A 13,580-nucleotide genomic window follows, 5' to 3' on the forward strand; every position below is an offset into this window, starting at 1 on the left:
TGGCATTTTTCCTATTTTGTTGCTTTACAACCTGGAATTATAATCGATTTTTGGTGGGTTTGTCACATTTGATTTACACAATATGCCTACCACTTTGAAGATGCTAAATATTTTTTATTGTGAAACAAACAAGAAATAAGACAAAAAATACAGAAAACTTACATAACTATAACTATTCACCCCCGCCCAAAGTCAATACTTTGTAGAGCCATCTTTCGCAGAAATTACAGCTGCAAGTCTCTTGGGGTATGTCTCTATAAGCTTGGCACATCTAGCCACAGGGATTTTTGCTCATTCTTCAAGGCAAAACTGCTCCAGCTCCTTCAAGTTGGATGGGTTCCGCTGGTGTACAGCAATCTTTAAGTCATACCACAGATTCTCAATTGGATTGAGGTCTGGGCTTTGACTAGGCCATTCCAAGACATTTCAATGTTTCCCCTTAAACCACTCAAGTGTTGCTTTAGCAGTATGCTTAGGGTCATTGTCCTGCTGGAAGGTGAACCTCTGTCCCAGTCTCAAATCTCTGGAAGACCCAAACAGGTTTCCCTCAAGAATTCCCCTGTATTTAGCGCCATCCATCATTCCTTAAATTCTGACCAGTTTCCCAGTCCATGCCAATGAAAAACATCCCCACAGCATGATGCTCCCACCACCATGCTTCACTGTGAGGATGGTGTTCTCGGGTGATGAGGTGTTGGGTTTGCGCCAGACATAGCGTTTTCCTTGATGGCCAAAAAGCTCAATTTTACTCTCATCTGACCAGAGTACCTTCTTCCATATGTTTGGGGAGTCTCCCACATGGCTTTTGGCGAACACCAAACGTGTTTGCTTATTTTTTTCTTTAAGCAATGGCTTTTTTTCTGGCAACTCTTCCATAAAGCCCAGCTCTGTGGAGTGTACGGCTTAAAGTGGTCCTATGGACAGATACTCCAATCTCCGCTGTGGAGCTTTGCAGCTCCTTCAGGGTTATCTTTGGTCTCTTTGTTGCCTCTCTGATTAATGCCCTCCTTGCCTGGTCCGTGAGTTTAAAAGACAACTGGGAACTCAGGAAAAAAACAAGGTTGAATCATGACGTCAAAGATCTTCAGGTCGGAGCTCTAGAAAGAGGCCCGAGTTCCCGACTTGGAATTCCGAGTTGGATGACCGTTCAAAACTTATTTTCCCAGTCGGAGTTCCCAGTTGTCTTGAACTCACTGAAGTCTGAGATTTCCCAGTTCCGAGTTTCCAGTTGTTTTGAACACGGCAGAAGTCATGCTGGATTGACAGCATGGCCAATGTATTCAACCTTTTCTGGCCCATGGACTATGTTTATCATTTTAAGCTTTGAAACGAGACCCTTTCAGACAGATGTTTTAAATCCTTAAACCCAGACTTGGACCACACACCCTCTCCACCGAATAGCAGGCAGAGGAAGGAAAATAGTGATTGCTTTGCAACGCTTGCAGTTAGTCACTGATTCTTTCCAAACCACTCATTGTTAAATTTGCGATCTGACTTGTTGTGTAGTGTTTATGTCCAATGGCTGATGAGCACAGATACGTTTTATCTATAATTTCTCTTAATGTGACAAGGATTGAAAAGGATTTGCACGTGATTCATGATGATGACTAGTATGATTTGAAAGTATGATGTTGACATGATCAGTCCAATCAAAGCTATGGTAGATATAACGTGATTTGACGCCATTTTATCTGTGGCCAATGACCTTGAGCCTTCTTGGATGGGCACTTCTAATGTCAATCTATGGCAGCATCCAAGGGGGCTTGAACTGCCTAACTCGCCCTGTAGATTCTGCGGTGACGTAGTGTCCCCATGAGTGACAGAACACTGAGCCAATCACAGCACAACTAGAGAAGATTACCAACGCCTATGCTCTGTATGTTCCGCTGGCTGCCCCACCACCACAGAAAGCACTGAGCTAGGCTGAAACACCTGCATTTTGGAGCTGCCTTACTCAAGAAAGCGACCATGTTTGTATGCGGCTTTATTCACTCAATAAATGTGTTTTTACATTGTTTGCAAACTGATATGTGACATGATTTAATGGCAAAATAACATTCAAAGCAGGCAACAGCTACTGTAAACAGGTGGGGCTCAAAACAGGTGGGGCTCTGCTCCACCTGCCCTGAATGACTGGTAATCACTGCTTACAGTCCGTCTTTTTAAAGCCCTATAATGTGCCACTCAGCGATAGGCATCGCTTAAACAATGCTTGCAAAGTTTATTTCGAAGAGGGATTGACCTTTCAACACTTTCAAATTAGCTCGATCAAAGTCATCCATAATTGCAGTATCCAGAGCTCTCGCCTTCTCATATCCTATCTCATATCCTAATCACACACACTGTTTAAGCAACACCTTAGAGTAGTAACCTAGTATCAGTTGCAGTGCTGGCATCAAAAGTGGCACTCGTTTTGGGATAGCACGGAGAAACTGTGTGGGTGAGAGACAGATGGAGGGAGGGAGGGAGGGAACGAGCGAGAGTTGATAGATAGCACATGGTGGAGGAGTGTAGAAGTGGAGGCGGAAAGGCGGAGTACTGTACCAGGCTGGCTCCTGTTGCCCACAGTGGCAGAGCGTGGGCATTGTTTGGGTACAGGCTGGCAGGTTGAGGAGCAAGCCTGTATTATTTAGTGGACATGAGTGGGCTGGGGGGAGGCGGCATTAAACCTTAAAGACGTATCACGCATGTTCAAAAGGGTACAGCTATTGGATATCACACTGTAGAACAGTCTAACTGATATATTTCATTTTCAAACACACTACTTATGAGACTATTCTGACCCACCTTTGTATGGCCGAGTGATGCTGACATTATAGCTTTCATGATTGAAGTCAGCTAACTTCCATTTTAGAAGTCATTTGCGAAAACATTGCGGTGCGGTAGAGAGAACTGGAGAAAGACATAAAGTGAAATATCGTTTGCGTGGGGTACAAGAAGCTGTATTTAAGGATACACTGCCCCCCTGTGCATATTTGTGGTGTTGCGGTGCCGAATTATGTGCCTAGTCGAAAACCTTTTCCCCTTCAATCCATGTCGTTGATAAGGTATGTGGAGAGAGGAGCCGCTTCGAGAAGCTGATGGAGTATTTCTGCAATGAAGACAGCAACATTGACTTCATGGTAAATCTGACTCCAAATTGCACAATTCATGTTTATTAGGTCCATCTCCACAGAAGAGAAAATGCTCAGACTTGATTAGCAAGTTACAGTAGATGTAAACCTGACGCCGTCTCCTACTGTTTATGTCCACCAGGTGGCGTGCATGCAGTTCATCAACATCGTGGTCCACTCAGTAGAGAACATGAACTTCAGGGTCCATCTGCAGTATGAGTTTAGCCACCATGGCCTGGATGACTATCTGGAGGTGAGTGATACTGAATCACAGACAGAAGTTGCCCCTTACCACTGATACATCAAATCAAATTGCATTTGTCACATGCGCCGGCTGAATACAACAGGTGTAGACTTTACCGTGAAACATGGTGAGATATTTTCAGAAAATATAAAAATATACCCCCTTATTTGTGAATAATATAACTTATAAAATACCTTATGAGATTGCATTAGTACAACTGTCTTTCCTTATCATAACCAAAAACCCAAAGACACATCATTCTATTGTTTATGTTTTTGTTGTCATAGGAGACTAGATTTGAAGGTAAACAAATGATGCGTGTGTGCACATAATTACATAGAAAAATAGTAATGTATCTCTATATTTGTCTTTGTATATGTGTGTATGTGTTCCTCTGTCATGTGCAGAGGTTAAAGTTCACAGAGAGTGACAGGCTGCTGGTGCAGATTCAGGCCTACCTGGATAACGTGTTTGATGTGGGGGCTCTGCTGGAGGATGCAGAGACCAAGAACGCCCTGTTGGAACACATGGAGGAGCTGCAGGACCACAATGCACAGGTGACCATACGTCCATTGTGTACAAACAAGAATGTGTACAAGAACACACATCCGCTATGTCAACTTTATTTTGATGTGTTGCACCTGGGTGAACTTGTTCACGCTTTCTTGTGCACATTGTGTTTGAAGGTTTATAATAAGTAGATTGTATGTACTGTGTGTTTTTTTTAACGTGTCTGTACGACTGTATATAAATGTGTGTGTGTGTGTGTGTGCGTGTGTGTGTATTATAGATAAGCAGCAGATTGCAAGAGAGTGAGAGGGAGGCGTTGGAGACAGTGTCAGAGTTGGAGAAACATCTCATCCAGACCACCAAAGAGGTGGAGCTCCTAAAGGTAGGCCTATCATCTAATTACAGTCCATGACATACACAAAGAAGACTTGCGTTAGCTCCCAAGCTTATGCCTACGCTATAGCTCAGAGGGCTAACACATGGACATGTGTGTCTGTGTAACAGGAGAGTCTGCGTGAGTCCTGTGCCCAGGTGACCATTCTACAACAGAGGGAGATCGAGAGAGAGATAGAACGAGAGACGGAAAGAGAGAGGGATAGAGATCGTTCGGCCCATGCCTTGGCGGAGCTGGAGGAGAAAGTTCAGGGGCTTGTGGACCAGGGGCTGATTCAAATGGAGCGCTCGTCCTCGGGACACCTGGACCTCCATGTGGTCCCTATCATCCTTCCTGTTTCCATCCATGCTGAAACAGGTGAGCTGCAAGCCACACACATGGTCTCAAAAACCATGTCAGAAATATTAATTTATTTTGGTTTATGGAATGAAATTCATCACCAAAAATGTTACCTTTTTTCATATTTCCCTGCTTCCACAGAACAAATCACGACTGTTGATGGTCCTGTGGCCCCTCCCACATCTGTAGTTCCGCCCCCACCCCCTGCTCCTCCATTACCTGGTGCAACAGAGGTCACGGCACAAGCTCCTCCTCCCCCTCCTCCTCCACCTCCTCCTCCTCCTCCTCCCCCTCCATGCTCGACGGCACCACCTCCTCTGCCCCCCCCTCTTCCAGGGGGTGGTATAGCCCCACCACCTCCAAGCGTTGGAATGCCCCCACCATTTGGGGGTATGCCTGACGGACACACTGGTAAGCTAACATGCGATAGGTCAAGATAGTTCTGTCAGTCGTGGTTCTAATGACAAAACGTTCACTTCATTGATCCCCACTAACAGGGACTGGCCCTCAGAAAGGTACTTACATAATGAAAAGTTCTGCCAAAAGTAATGTGTCCCTTTTCTGGACAGGTAACAGAAACAAGAAGTCCATTCAGACTAAGTACCGTATGCCTTCATTCAACTGGCAGGCCCTCAAACCCAACCAGGTGGCTGGAACCATCTTCAATGAGCTGGATGATGAGAACGTGTTGGGGGTGAGACCACAGTACCCTGCTAGCTATCTGCTCACAATCTGTATTCTTTTTCATCTCAATATGTCCTCATCTGTCTGTGGCTGCTGTTTCTGTTTCTGCTCATTCCAGTCTTTCAATCCCTCTTCCTCTCTGTCTCAGCCGCTCTCAAGTTTCTCTATCTTCTGTATTCCTGAAATCCTTTGTATTTCTCGCTCTCGCTCCCTCCGTCTGATCTGTCTCCCGCCATATGACAAAATAGCCTGCGGTATCAACGGCCAGTCTTCCTGCTGTTTAACTGTAAATCATTCTCACTGAGTTTGGCTATTACCAAAAGCTCATGCATTATTTATCCACCTCTCCCCTCCATGTCCTAGGAGTTGAACATGGATGCCTTTGAGGAGCAGTTTAAGACCAAGGCCCAGACAGCCCCGGCTGACGTGGGGACTCTGAGAGCGAAGGTGGCCCAGAAGGCCCCCAGCAAAGTGTCCCTACTGGAGCCCAACAGAGCCAAGAACCTGGCCATCACCCTGCGCAAGGGAGGCATGGCGACCTCAGACATCTGCACAGCTATAGAGACGTATGTGTCTGTTATCAACTTGTTATAAGAAAAATACTACATGTCATTTGTGCGTAAGACTAGATATTGTAAGACTACATCTAGTTGAATGCACTGACTGTGCCCCCTACAGGTATAACCAGGAAGTTCTGAGCCTGGACTTCCTGGAGCTGCTGGAGCGTTTCATCCCCTCAGAGTACGAAGTCAAGCTCATCCAGAACTACGAGCGAGATGGGAGGCCCCTGGACGAGCTCCCCGAGGAGGACCGCTTCATGGTGTGCTTTGGCAAGATCCCACGGCTGACCCAGCGCATCAGAACACTAACCTTCATGGGCAACTTCCCCGAAAGCATCCAGCTCATCCAGCCGGTCAGTAGAAAATATTTTATAATTTCAATGTTATTTCAAAATGGTTTCAATGTTATTTCAACGTTTTTTTCATGTATAGTAGTTGGGTGCGAAAAGCTTCACCATAATACCATAATTCACCATAATACTGTATGTTCCCATCTCTCCAACAGCAACTCAACGCAATCATCGCTGCCTCAATGTCAATCAAGTCCTCTAGCAAGCTGAAGAAGATCCTTGAGGTACTGTAGGAGACAGCTCTTTTGATATACTGCATGGATGGTTTGTGTTAAATTGGTTAGATGTGTATGATTACACAGCATTGGTGTGTAACTTTGGAATGCCTCTTCTGTCCCTAAGATCATCCTAGCCTTTGGAAACTACATGAACAGCAGCAATAGAGGAGCGGCCTATGGGTTCCGCCTGCAGAGTCTCGACTTGGTGAGAAAGACTTCAAGCAGACATACAGTATTTATCAACCAAATCTTAGAGGCTCATTTTGTGTTATTTTTCCGACGACGAGGCACATTGCTTTTGTACTCCAACCCTAGTCCAGAAAATTCACTTGGGTTAGCAGAATGTCGTTTTAGCACAGCATCTAATTGATTATCTACAGTAATTATTCAAATGGAACTCCACATCAGTGAGAGATCCAGAGATAACCGATTCTGACAGGCCTTCTCTGAATCGGCCACAGTGACTGAATGACTAGAACACTAAGGTGGAGCATGTCTCTCAACTCGAATTATTGCTGAAGATAATTAATTACAGGCCCAGTTACCCAAATCATCAATTAACTTCTAAATTGATTCCATTGGAGACGAGTAACAACTGTATCATCCGGATTGGACACCCTTTGTTCTTGATCACAGTGTATTTTCCTCTGACTACCACTGTCATAAAGCAAATACAGGTGTGGGATCAGGCTAACCTTTTCACATTGTATCATTTTCTCCATTGGTTTCCTCTAAAAATATGGCTCTGGTTCAATCTAGCTCTTAGACACTAAGTCCACAGACCGGAGACAGACTCTGCTGCACTTCATAGTGAGCATCATCCAGGAGAAATACCCTGAGCTCCAAGCCTTCCACAGCGAGCTGCACTTCATGGACAAAGCTGCTGTGGTGTCCCTGGATAGCATTCTGCAGGACGTGCGTGCCCTGGAGAGGGCCATGGAGGTGACCCGGAAGGAGTTTGCCATACAGGAAGACAACCCTGTGCTGCAGGAGTTCCTCACCAGCAACAATGACCTGCTGGACTCTGTAGTAGAAGATGGCAAGACTGCCAAGGTCAATTCTCCCTACTAAATATATATTGTACAATGAAAAATGGCTAAATGTACAGCCTACTAAATGGGGCTAACCTAGTAACGTTTTTATGACACTAGAATAAATGATTTTAGGAGAGCGTGATAATATTTATATAAGTACTATATGAGTACTACTGCTACTGAAAGCAATGAGGTACAGTATAATGAAGGTCTGATTATTTTTTCTCATGTTAGGATGTGTATGAATCAGTAGTGGAGTACTTTGGAGAGTACCCTAAAACCACACCTCCCTCCATGTTCTTCCCCATCTTCGTGAGGTTCATCAAGGCCTATAAGGTTAGTCACCACATTGACTAATTACATTTATTGATTGATTAAATGTATTCAATCATTCATTCCTGTCATATAGCCGACTTTAAAAGCGTAAGTACGTTAATGTATCAACATAGTAGACGGTGCTGGGCTCTTTGCTACACATCAAATAGTAACTGTTGTACTAATGTGACAGTGTACCATACATACATGTCATTTTATTCGTCCCGGCAGCAAGCAGAGCAGGAGAATGAGCAGAGGAAAAAGCAGGATGTGTTGTCCAGCGAAGGGAGGACAGGGCCACCGCCGACATCAGCTAAGCCTGAAATACCACAGAAGGTAGTCGTTGACACATTATCAACCATGCAGGAGCAATAAGAGAGTTGACCTACTCCGTTTACACTCAAAACATGTATAATTTTGATTTTGACCCCAACTCCTTTTGGCTGCCTTTTGACCCCAGCAGGTACCTATGATGCCCAAGCTGCCCCAGATGGACCTGATAGCGGAGCTGAAGAGGCGGCAGGTGACCCCCCTGGTCCGGGAGGGCAAGGATGGAGCCATCGAGGACATCATCACAGGTGGGCCTTGTAGGGTCAGGGGTTGGGGGTAATAGATCAAGGTCTCCAGTACAATTTATGTCTGCTGTGTATGTCTAATATAATGAATATGTAATTCTGAAATTAAACTAAAGCGGTAGCTGTGATATACTCTTGTAGAAATGTACAGTATTATAATGCATGTTTTTCAACTAAAACAATGTAGGCCATTTTTCGCCATGCTCCATTTTCACAAATACATTATAACTAACTATCATCATGCAATGTCCACTACCGGCTGCATCATCCTGTTGTTTCTGTCACGTCTACTCATACCCTTTCATCTTCTCCATTCACTCCCTTTTTCACTCCTTTTTTCATGTCATTCCCACTCATTCCCCTGGGCATATATCTCTCCTCACCCTTGGTTATATCCCTCCTCACCCTTGGTTATATCTCGCCTCACCCTTGGTTATATCTCTCCTTCACCCTTGGTTATATCTCACCCTTGGTTATATCTCTGCTCACCCTTGGTTATATCTCTCCTCACCCTTGGTTATATCTCTCCTCACCTTTGGTTATATATCTCCTTCACCCTTGGTTATATCTCTCCTTCACCCTCTCCTCTCTTTCTTTCCTTATCTCTCTCTCTCTCTCTGGGGTTTTCAGCTCTAAAGGCTGTGCCCTTCACGGCTCGCTCTGGCAAGCGCTCCTCTCGCCTCTTCTGCGACTCCGGCTTCAGTGATGAGAGCCCCACATAATCCCCTCAGAAGTGTTTAGGTCTGTCTTTCGCTCTCTCTGGAGGTGTCTATGTCTCCTGTGCAGCACTGTGTTTCTCTGTCTGTGGATATATCTGTTTCTCTCTGTCTCTTGGTGCAGTTGTCTGTCTGTCTGTCTGTCTGTGGTTGTGTGGAGGTGTCAGTACCAAAGCATGTTTAGACCAGACCTGTTCCAAGTTGTGGTCTCACGGTGTTGTTGCTATCCATCATCTCCCATACTAGACCTGAGGAACCAGCCGTACAGACGGACAGACGGGTCCCGAGTCAGCGCCAAGTGGAAGCCCGGGCAAAAGCTCCTAGTCTCTTCCGATATTTCCCTGTGAGACACTACACACGCACGCACACACACACACGCTCCATTCAAATAATCACTCTCATTTAATGGATATAGAGTGCACACAAACTTGAAATATCTCCCCTAGACTTAACTCAGCATGGCAGGTGATTGGTTCTAGCTGTTGGTCAGCCCACAGCAAACCTCACGGTTGACTGCCTGCTCTCTAAGTAGAGCTTTAGGTATATTAGACTGTGAGGTGCTGTTTCCTAATATTTCTCTGATCCCCAACAAACACCTACAGTAAATACACTCTATTTCACTGTAAACACTTCCTATTTCTACATACTGCTAAAGGATTAAGGGCTTGGCCGTGGATGGACTTTACAGTTCAACGGCATGATTTAAATGAGAATCACCATCATTCTCTACAATCTTCTTTAGAGCTTTTGGACACGTATATGGCAGGTTGAACACTGGGACTGTGTACATAACAATCAGTGAAAGCTAGACAAGACCCAACATTTGTATGTCATATTAATAGCTTATTCTATTTGGGGTACTCAGACGGCTGCAAACTGTCAATCCCAATAACTGCCGTATCTGGTGTAAAAGCATGATGACCTGTCTGTCTGTCTATCTGCCCTAGGACTAGTAGGAATACAGCTCAGGACGGAGCTTAGAACAAGATTTGTACTGTATTAAAATTATTTTTAATATAAAGGTGTATGGATAACCCTTTCTTTGTTTCACTATTTTGGGTGTGAACTAATAAATATTTTATACTGTGATTGTCTGATACTTTATTTATAACATCAGAAGTCATGAGACATGAAATTGGTTTAGAGTTCTTTTCAGACACGGAATTAATTTAAATCGAATCCTTTCGTGTACAAGAGGATCACTTTTATTCTCACAAAAACACAACAGGAAGGTACAAAAGCAGCGGTCTGTTAAGTACCATAGTTGATTTTCTCACAAAAAGCAGCAACAGTTCTTTCAATACGTAGAATTGGCATAGCATTTGCACTGTTAGTTGGTCTTTAACATTCATACTATGTTACTGTACCATTATTCCTCAGTACTCATAAACAACACAAATCTCACACAGCAAGCATCACTCTCAGAATAACAATAGTTGCTCTTCAATATTTTTAATCTATTTTCTTTTTACATTAACGTTGACAGTAAAATGGGTCTTGACCGACCTTGTTGCACATGATACAAAATCTATTGTCCTGTACCATGTTTGATCTAACATACACTGAGAGTTATACAGTAGAGTTATTCACAGAAGTAACAGAAACCTTCGTCGTCCCAGCGTGCAAATTCCGGGAATGTACAGTATGTGCATGCTGTTTGGATTACGTTCCTCTCAACAACAAAAAAAGAAATTCACATAAGAATCCATATAAGTAATATATTTTCGGTCTATGTACATGATTTATAACACCCACAGACGACCTCCAACAACCATACATTCATCATGAAACCATATTGGACATAGTATATTTTTTGTACTATTAATTACAATAGAAGAAGAGAGTTGTGGGTAGTCATCAGTGAGTACTTGTAAAGAGGGATGAGGAAATGTGCTCTCCCTCCATCCGTGCCAGTTGAGTGGAATGCTACTTTAAGTAGTTGACAACCCTTCCTCATTTATTTCTATTGGGAGAGTCTGTTGTTTCACAAACAAGACTCCCAAAAGTTCCAGATTTTTCACTACATGTGTTCTTTGTATCCTGCCATGAACCAAACTAATCTATGACAAGAAATGATAGTAACGATGTGTTCAATGGTCTAGGTAGGTAGTTACCAAAACAATGACAAGAAAAAACTAAACACACATTCATAAACTAATTTACAGAATACATGTATCTAAAATGTGGTTATGAATCCTCTTTTCAAGTATAAAAATACAAAAATTCCTGATCATATAAAACATAGATGAAGATTTGATTTTGTACATGATATAATCTCTGCAAACAATAACTATCAGGTAGTATACTATTTTCTCACAATATACTGTATCTTTGATATGATTTAGATTATTCTGAGGTTAATTACATGGACTTCCTTTTCATTAGCTCTCATTTCATGTTTAAGATAAATAATACATTCTATTAATGTCTATGATTTAACGTTGTATCATGTCCAGTAATGTATATTTTTTGTGCTAGTGGTTTATATTAATGTACAGAGAGTTTCCGTGGCATAATGTTGACACTTTCCTCCAGCAATATGTCAGAGAGCACATAACCCTTCTGTGGGATTATCTGACTTGCATTTTCTGGTATATATATTATAATTTTTTGTCACGCATAAAATCTCTGGATGGAAGTTTTCATAAAGCAGTGGCAATGATGATAAAGCTGGCTAGTGTATAAAACTGTGCTAATGCGTCCAGAACCTTTCACATGATGGATAGAGTACTAGTGTTTACTGTGAGATTCCAGGATCAATATGTATTCAATTTGCAACATTTGGTGTCAGAAGTGAGGTCCTGTGCTGAATCTTGTTGTTTTTGGGACCCATCTCGTCCAAAAAGTTGACTCAAGTTTGCCAAAAAGCACCTGGATGATCATCAAGACTCTTGGAAGAACGTTCTATGGACAGATGATTCAAAAGTATAACTTTTTGGACGACATGGTTCCATTATGCCTGGTGAAAACCAAACTCTGCATTCCACAGTAAGAACATCATACCAAAGGTCAAGCATGGTGGTGGTGGTGTGATGGTTTGGGGATACTTTGCTGCCTCAGGACCTGGACGACTTGCCTTAATAGAAGGAACCATGAATTCTGCTCTGTATCAGAGAATTCTACAGGAGAATGTCAGACCATCTGTCTGTGAGCTGAAACTGAAGCGTAGCTGGGTCATGCAGCAAGACAATGATCCAAAACACACAATCAAGTCTACATGAAAATTGCTAAAAAGCAACAAATTGGAAGTTTTGGAATGGCCTAGTCAAAGTCCAGACCTAATCCCAATTGAGATGTTGTGGCAGGACTTGAAACAAGCAGTTCATGCTTGAAAACCCACACGTCACTGAGTTAAAGCAGTTCTGCATGGAAGAGTGGGCCAAAATTCCTCCACAGCGACGTGAGAGACTGATCAACAACTACAGGAAGCATTTGGTTGGAGTCATTGCAGCTAAAGGTGGCACAACCAGTTATTGAGTTTAAGGGGGCAATTACTTTTTCACACAGAGGAATTGGGTGTTGCATAACTTTGTTTATGAAATAAATATGTAATTGTTGTGTTATTTGTTCACTTATGTTCCCTTTATCTAATATTAGGTTTTGGTTGAAGATCTGATAACATTCAGTCTCACAAATATGCAAAAGTAGAGAAAATTAGAAAGGGGGCAAATACTTTTTCATAGCACTGTATACTGACTGTGCTAGCAGAGGATTAAAGCAGTTCCCCTTGGACCTGGAAAAATACAGAATTTCCCTCACATGATCTCCATCTCAGCTCCAAACCTAGCCTAATGCAATAGGGAGGCTGTGAAAAGGCAGTCTGCAGGTTATTCCTTTGTATTCTAACAGTGTTTAAGATCACATTTGGTTTCCCAGTTCTTTGCACTCATCTGGTGACCCCTTCCAGATACAGACAGACGAGTCAAGCGCTACTGTCTTAGTCATTGACTATCTTCTAGCTTCCATATGCATCTATTTGGCCACATGTGGTACTATGCTACAGCCAGTGCTGCAGCCCTCTGTATTTCCCCTGATTGGCCACAGGGGACGCTGTGTTCAGCGTGTCAGTCGTCAGGCTCGTGTGGAGATCAGAGCCTTGTGGCTGTCGCTAAGCTGAGCGTAGGCAGAGCTGGGGAAGTGACGCTGTGATTAGTACGGCACTGCTGTCAGGGCTTGAGGATGGGCAATCTGTCCTGATTTAGCTTCCCACAGTGGAGAGGAGGAAGAGGAGTTGGGAGGGGAGAGGAAAGGATGGGGTGAAATGAGAAGAGGAAATGAGAGATAAGAAGAACAGAGGAAGACGTAGAGGAGAATAGGAATATGGACTAGGTAATGGGGGAGCTGTAATGGAGGACTAGGTAATAGAGTGCATGCTGTACCTATTACATTTTTTGAAGAGGATAATGTTATATGATCTTTATAAGTGAAGGCTGAACTCTGCTTTCACCCTTGTTAATCTTAGGCATACTTTCTTGCTCTGCGATTGGTCGATTACGTTTTTGTTTGTACTTTTGCCCTCGGTTGCTGG

The 13,580-nt window shown here is 43.2% G+C and overlaps 1 protein-coding gene across 4 annotated transcripts in view; it reads left to right on the forward strand.

Annotated features, from left to right (window-relative positions):
• Positions 1–10,141, forward strand: part of LOC121549058 (formin-like protein 1) — a 48,429-nt gene extending 38,288 nt beyond the window's left edge. For 2 of the 4 annotated variants that reach the window (XM_045212643.1, XM_041861048.2), the window contains 16 exons: positions 3,048–3,122; positions 3,256–3,366; positions 3,765–3,914; positions 4,148–4,249; positions 4,372–4,618; positions 4,742–5,011; positions 5,170–5,294; positions 5,648–5,850; positions 5,963–6,197; positions 6,350–6,418; positions 6,537–6,617; positions 7,172–7,465; positions 7,681–7,782; positions 7,993–8,097; positions 8,222–8,339; positions 9,299–10,141. In XM_045212643.1, the coding sequence (XP_045068578.1) occupies positions 3,048–3,122; positions 3,256–3,366; positions 3,765–3,914; positions 4,148–4,249; positions 4,372–4,618; positions 4,742–5,011; positions 5,170–5,294; positions 5,648–5,850; positions 5,963–6,197; positions 6,350–6,418; positions 6,537–6,617; positions 7,172–7,465; positions 7,681–7,782; positions 7,993–8,097; positions 8,222–8,339; positions 9,299–9,399 (2,388 nt within the window). In that variant the 3' untranslated portion in view covers positions 9,400–10,141. Of the gene's footprint in view, positions 1–3,047; positions 3,123–3,255; positions 3,367–3,764; positions 3,915–4,147; positions 4,250–4,371; positions 4,619–4,741; positions 5,012–5,169; positions 5,295–5,647; positions 5,851–5,962; positions 6,198–6,349; positions 6,419–6,536; positions 6,618–7,171; positions 7,466–7,680; positions 7,783–7,992; positions 8,098–8,221; positions 8,340–8,966; positions 9,078–9,298 lie in introns of all 4 variants that reach the window. The other 2 variants (XM_041860990.2, XM_041860910.2) reach the window with 2 other exon arrangements.
• Positions 10,142–13,580: the final 3,439 nt, after the last annotated feature.

Source organism: Coregonus clupeaformis, chromosome 1, assembly GCF_020615455.1.
Source record: "Coregonus clupeaformis isolate EN_2021a chromosome 1, ASM2061545v1, whole genome shotgun sequence".
NCBI classification, from domain to species: Eukaryota; Metazoa; Chordata; class Actinopteri; order Salmoniformes; family Salmonidae; genus Coregonus; species Coregonus clupeaformis.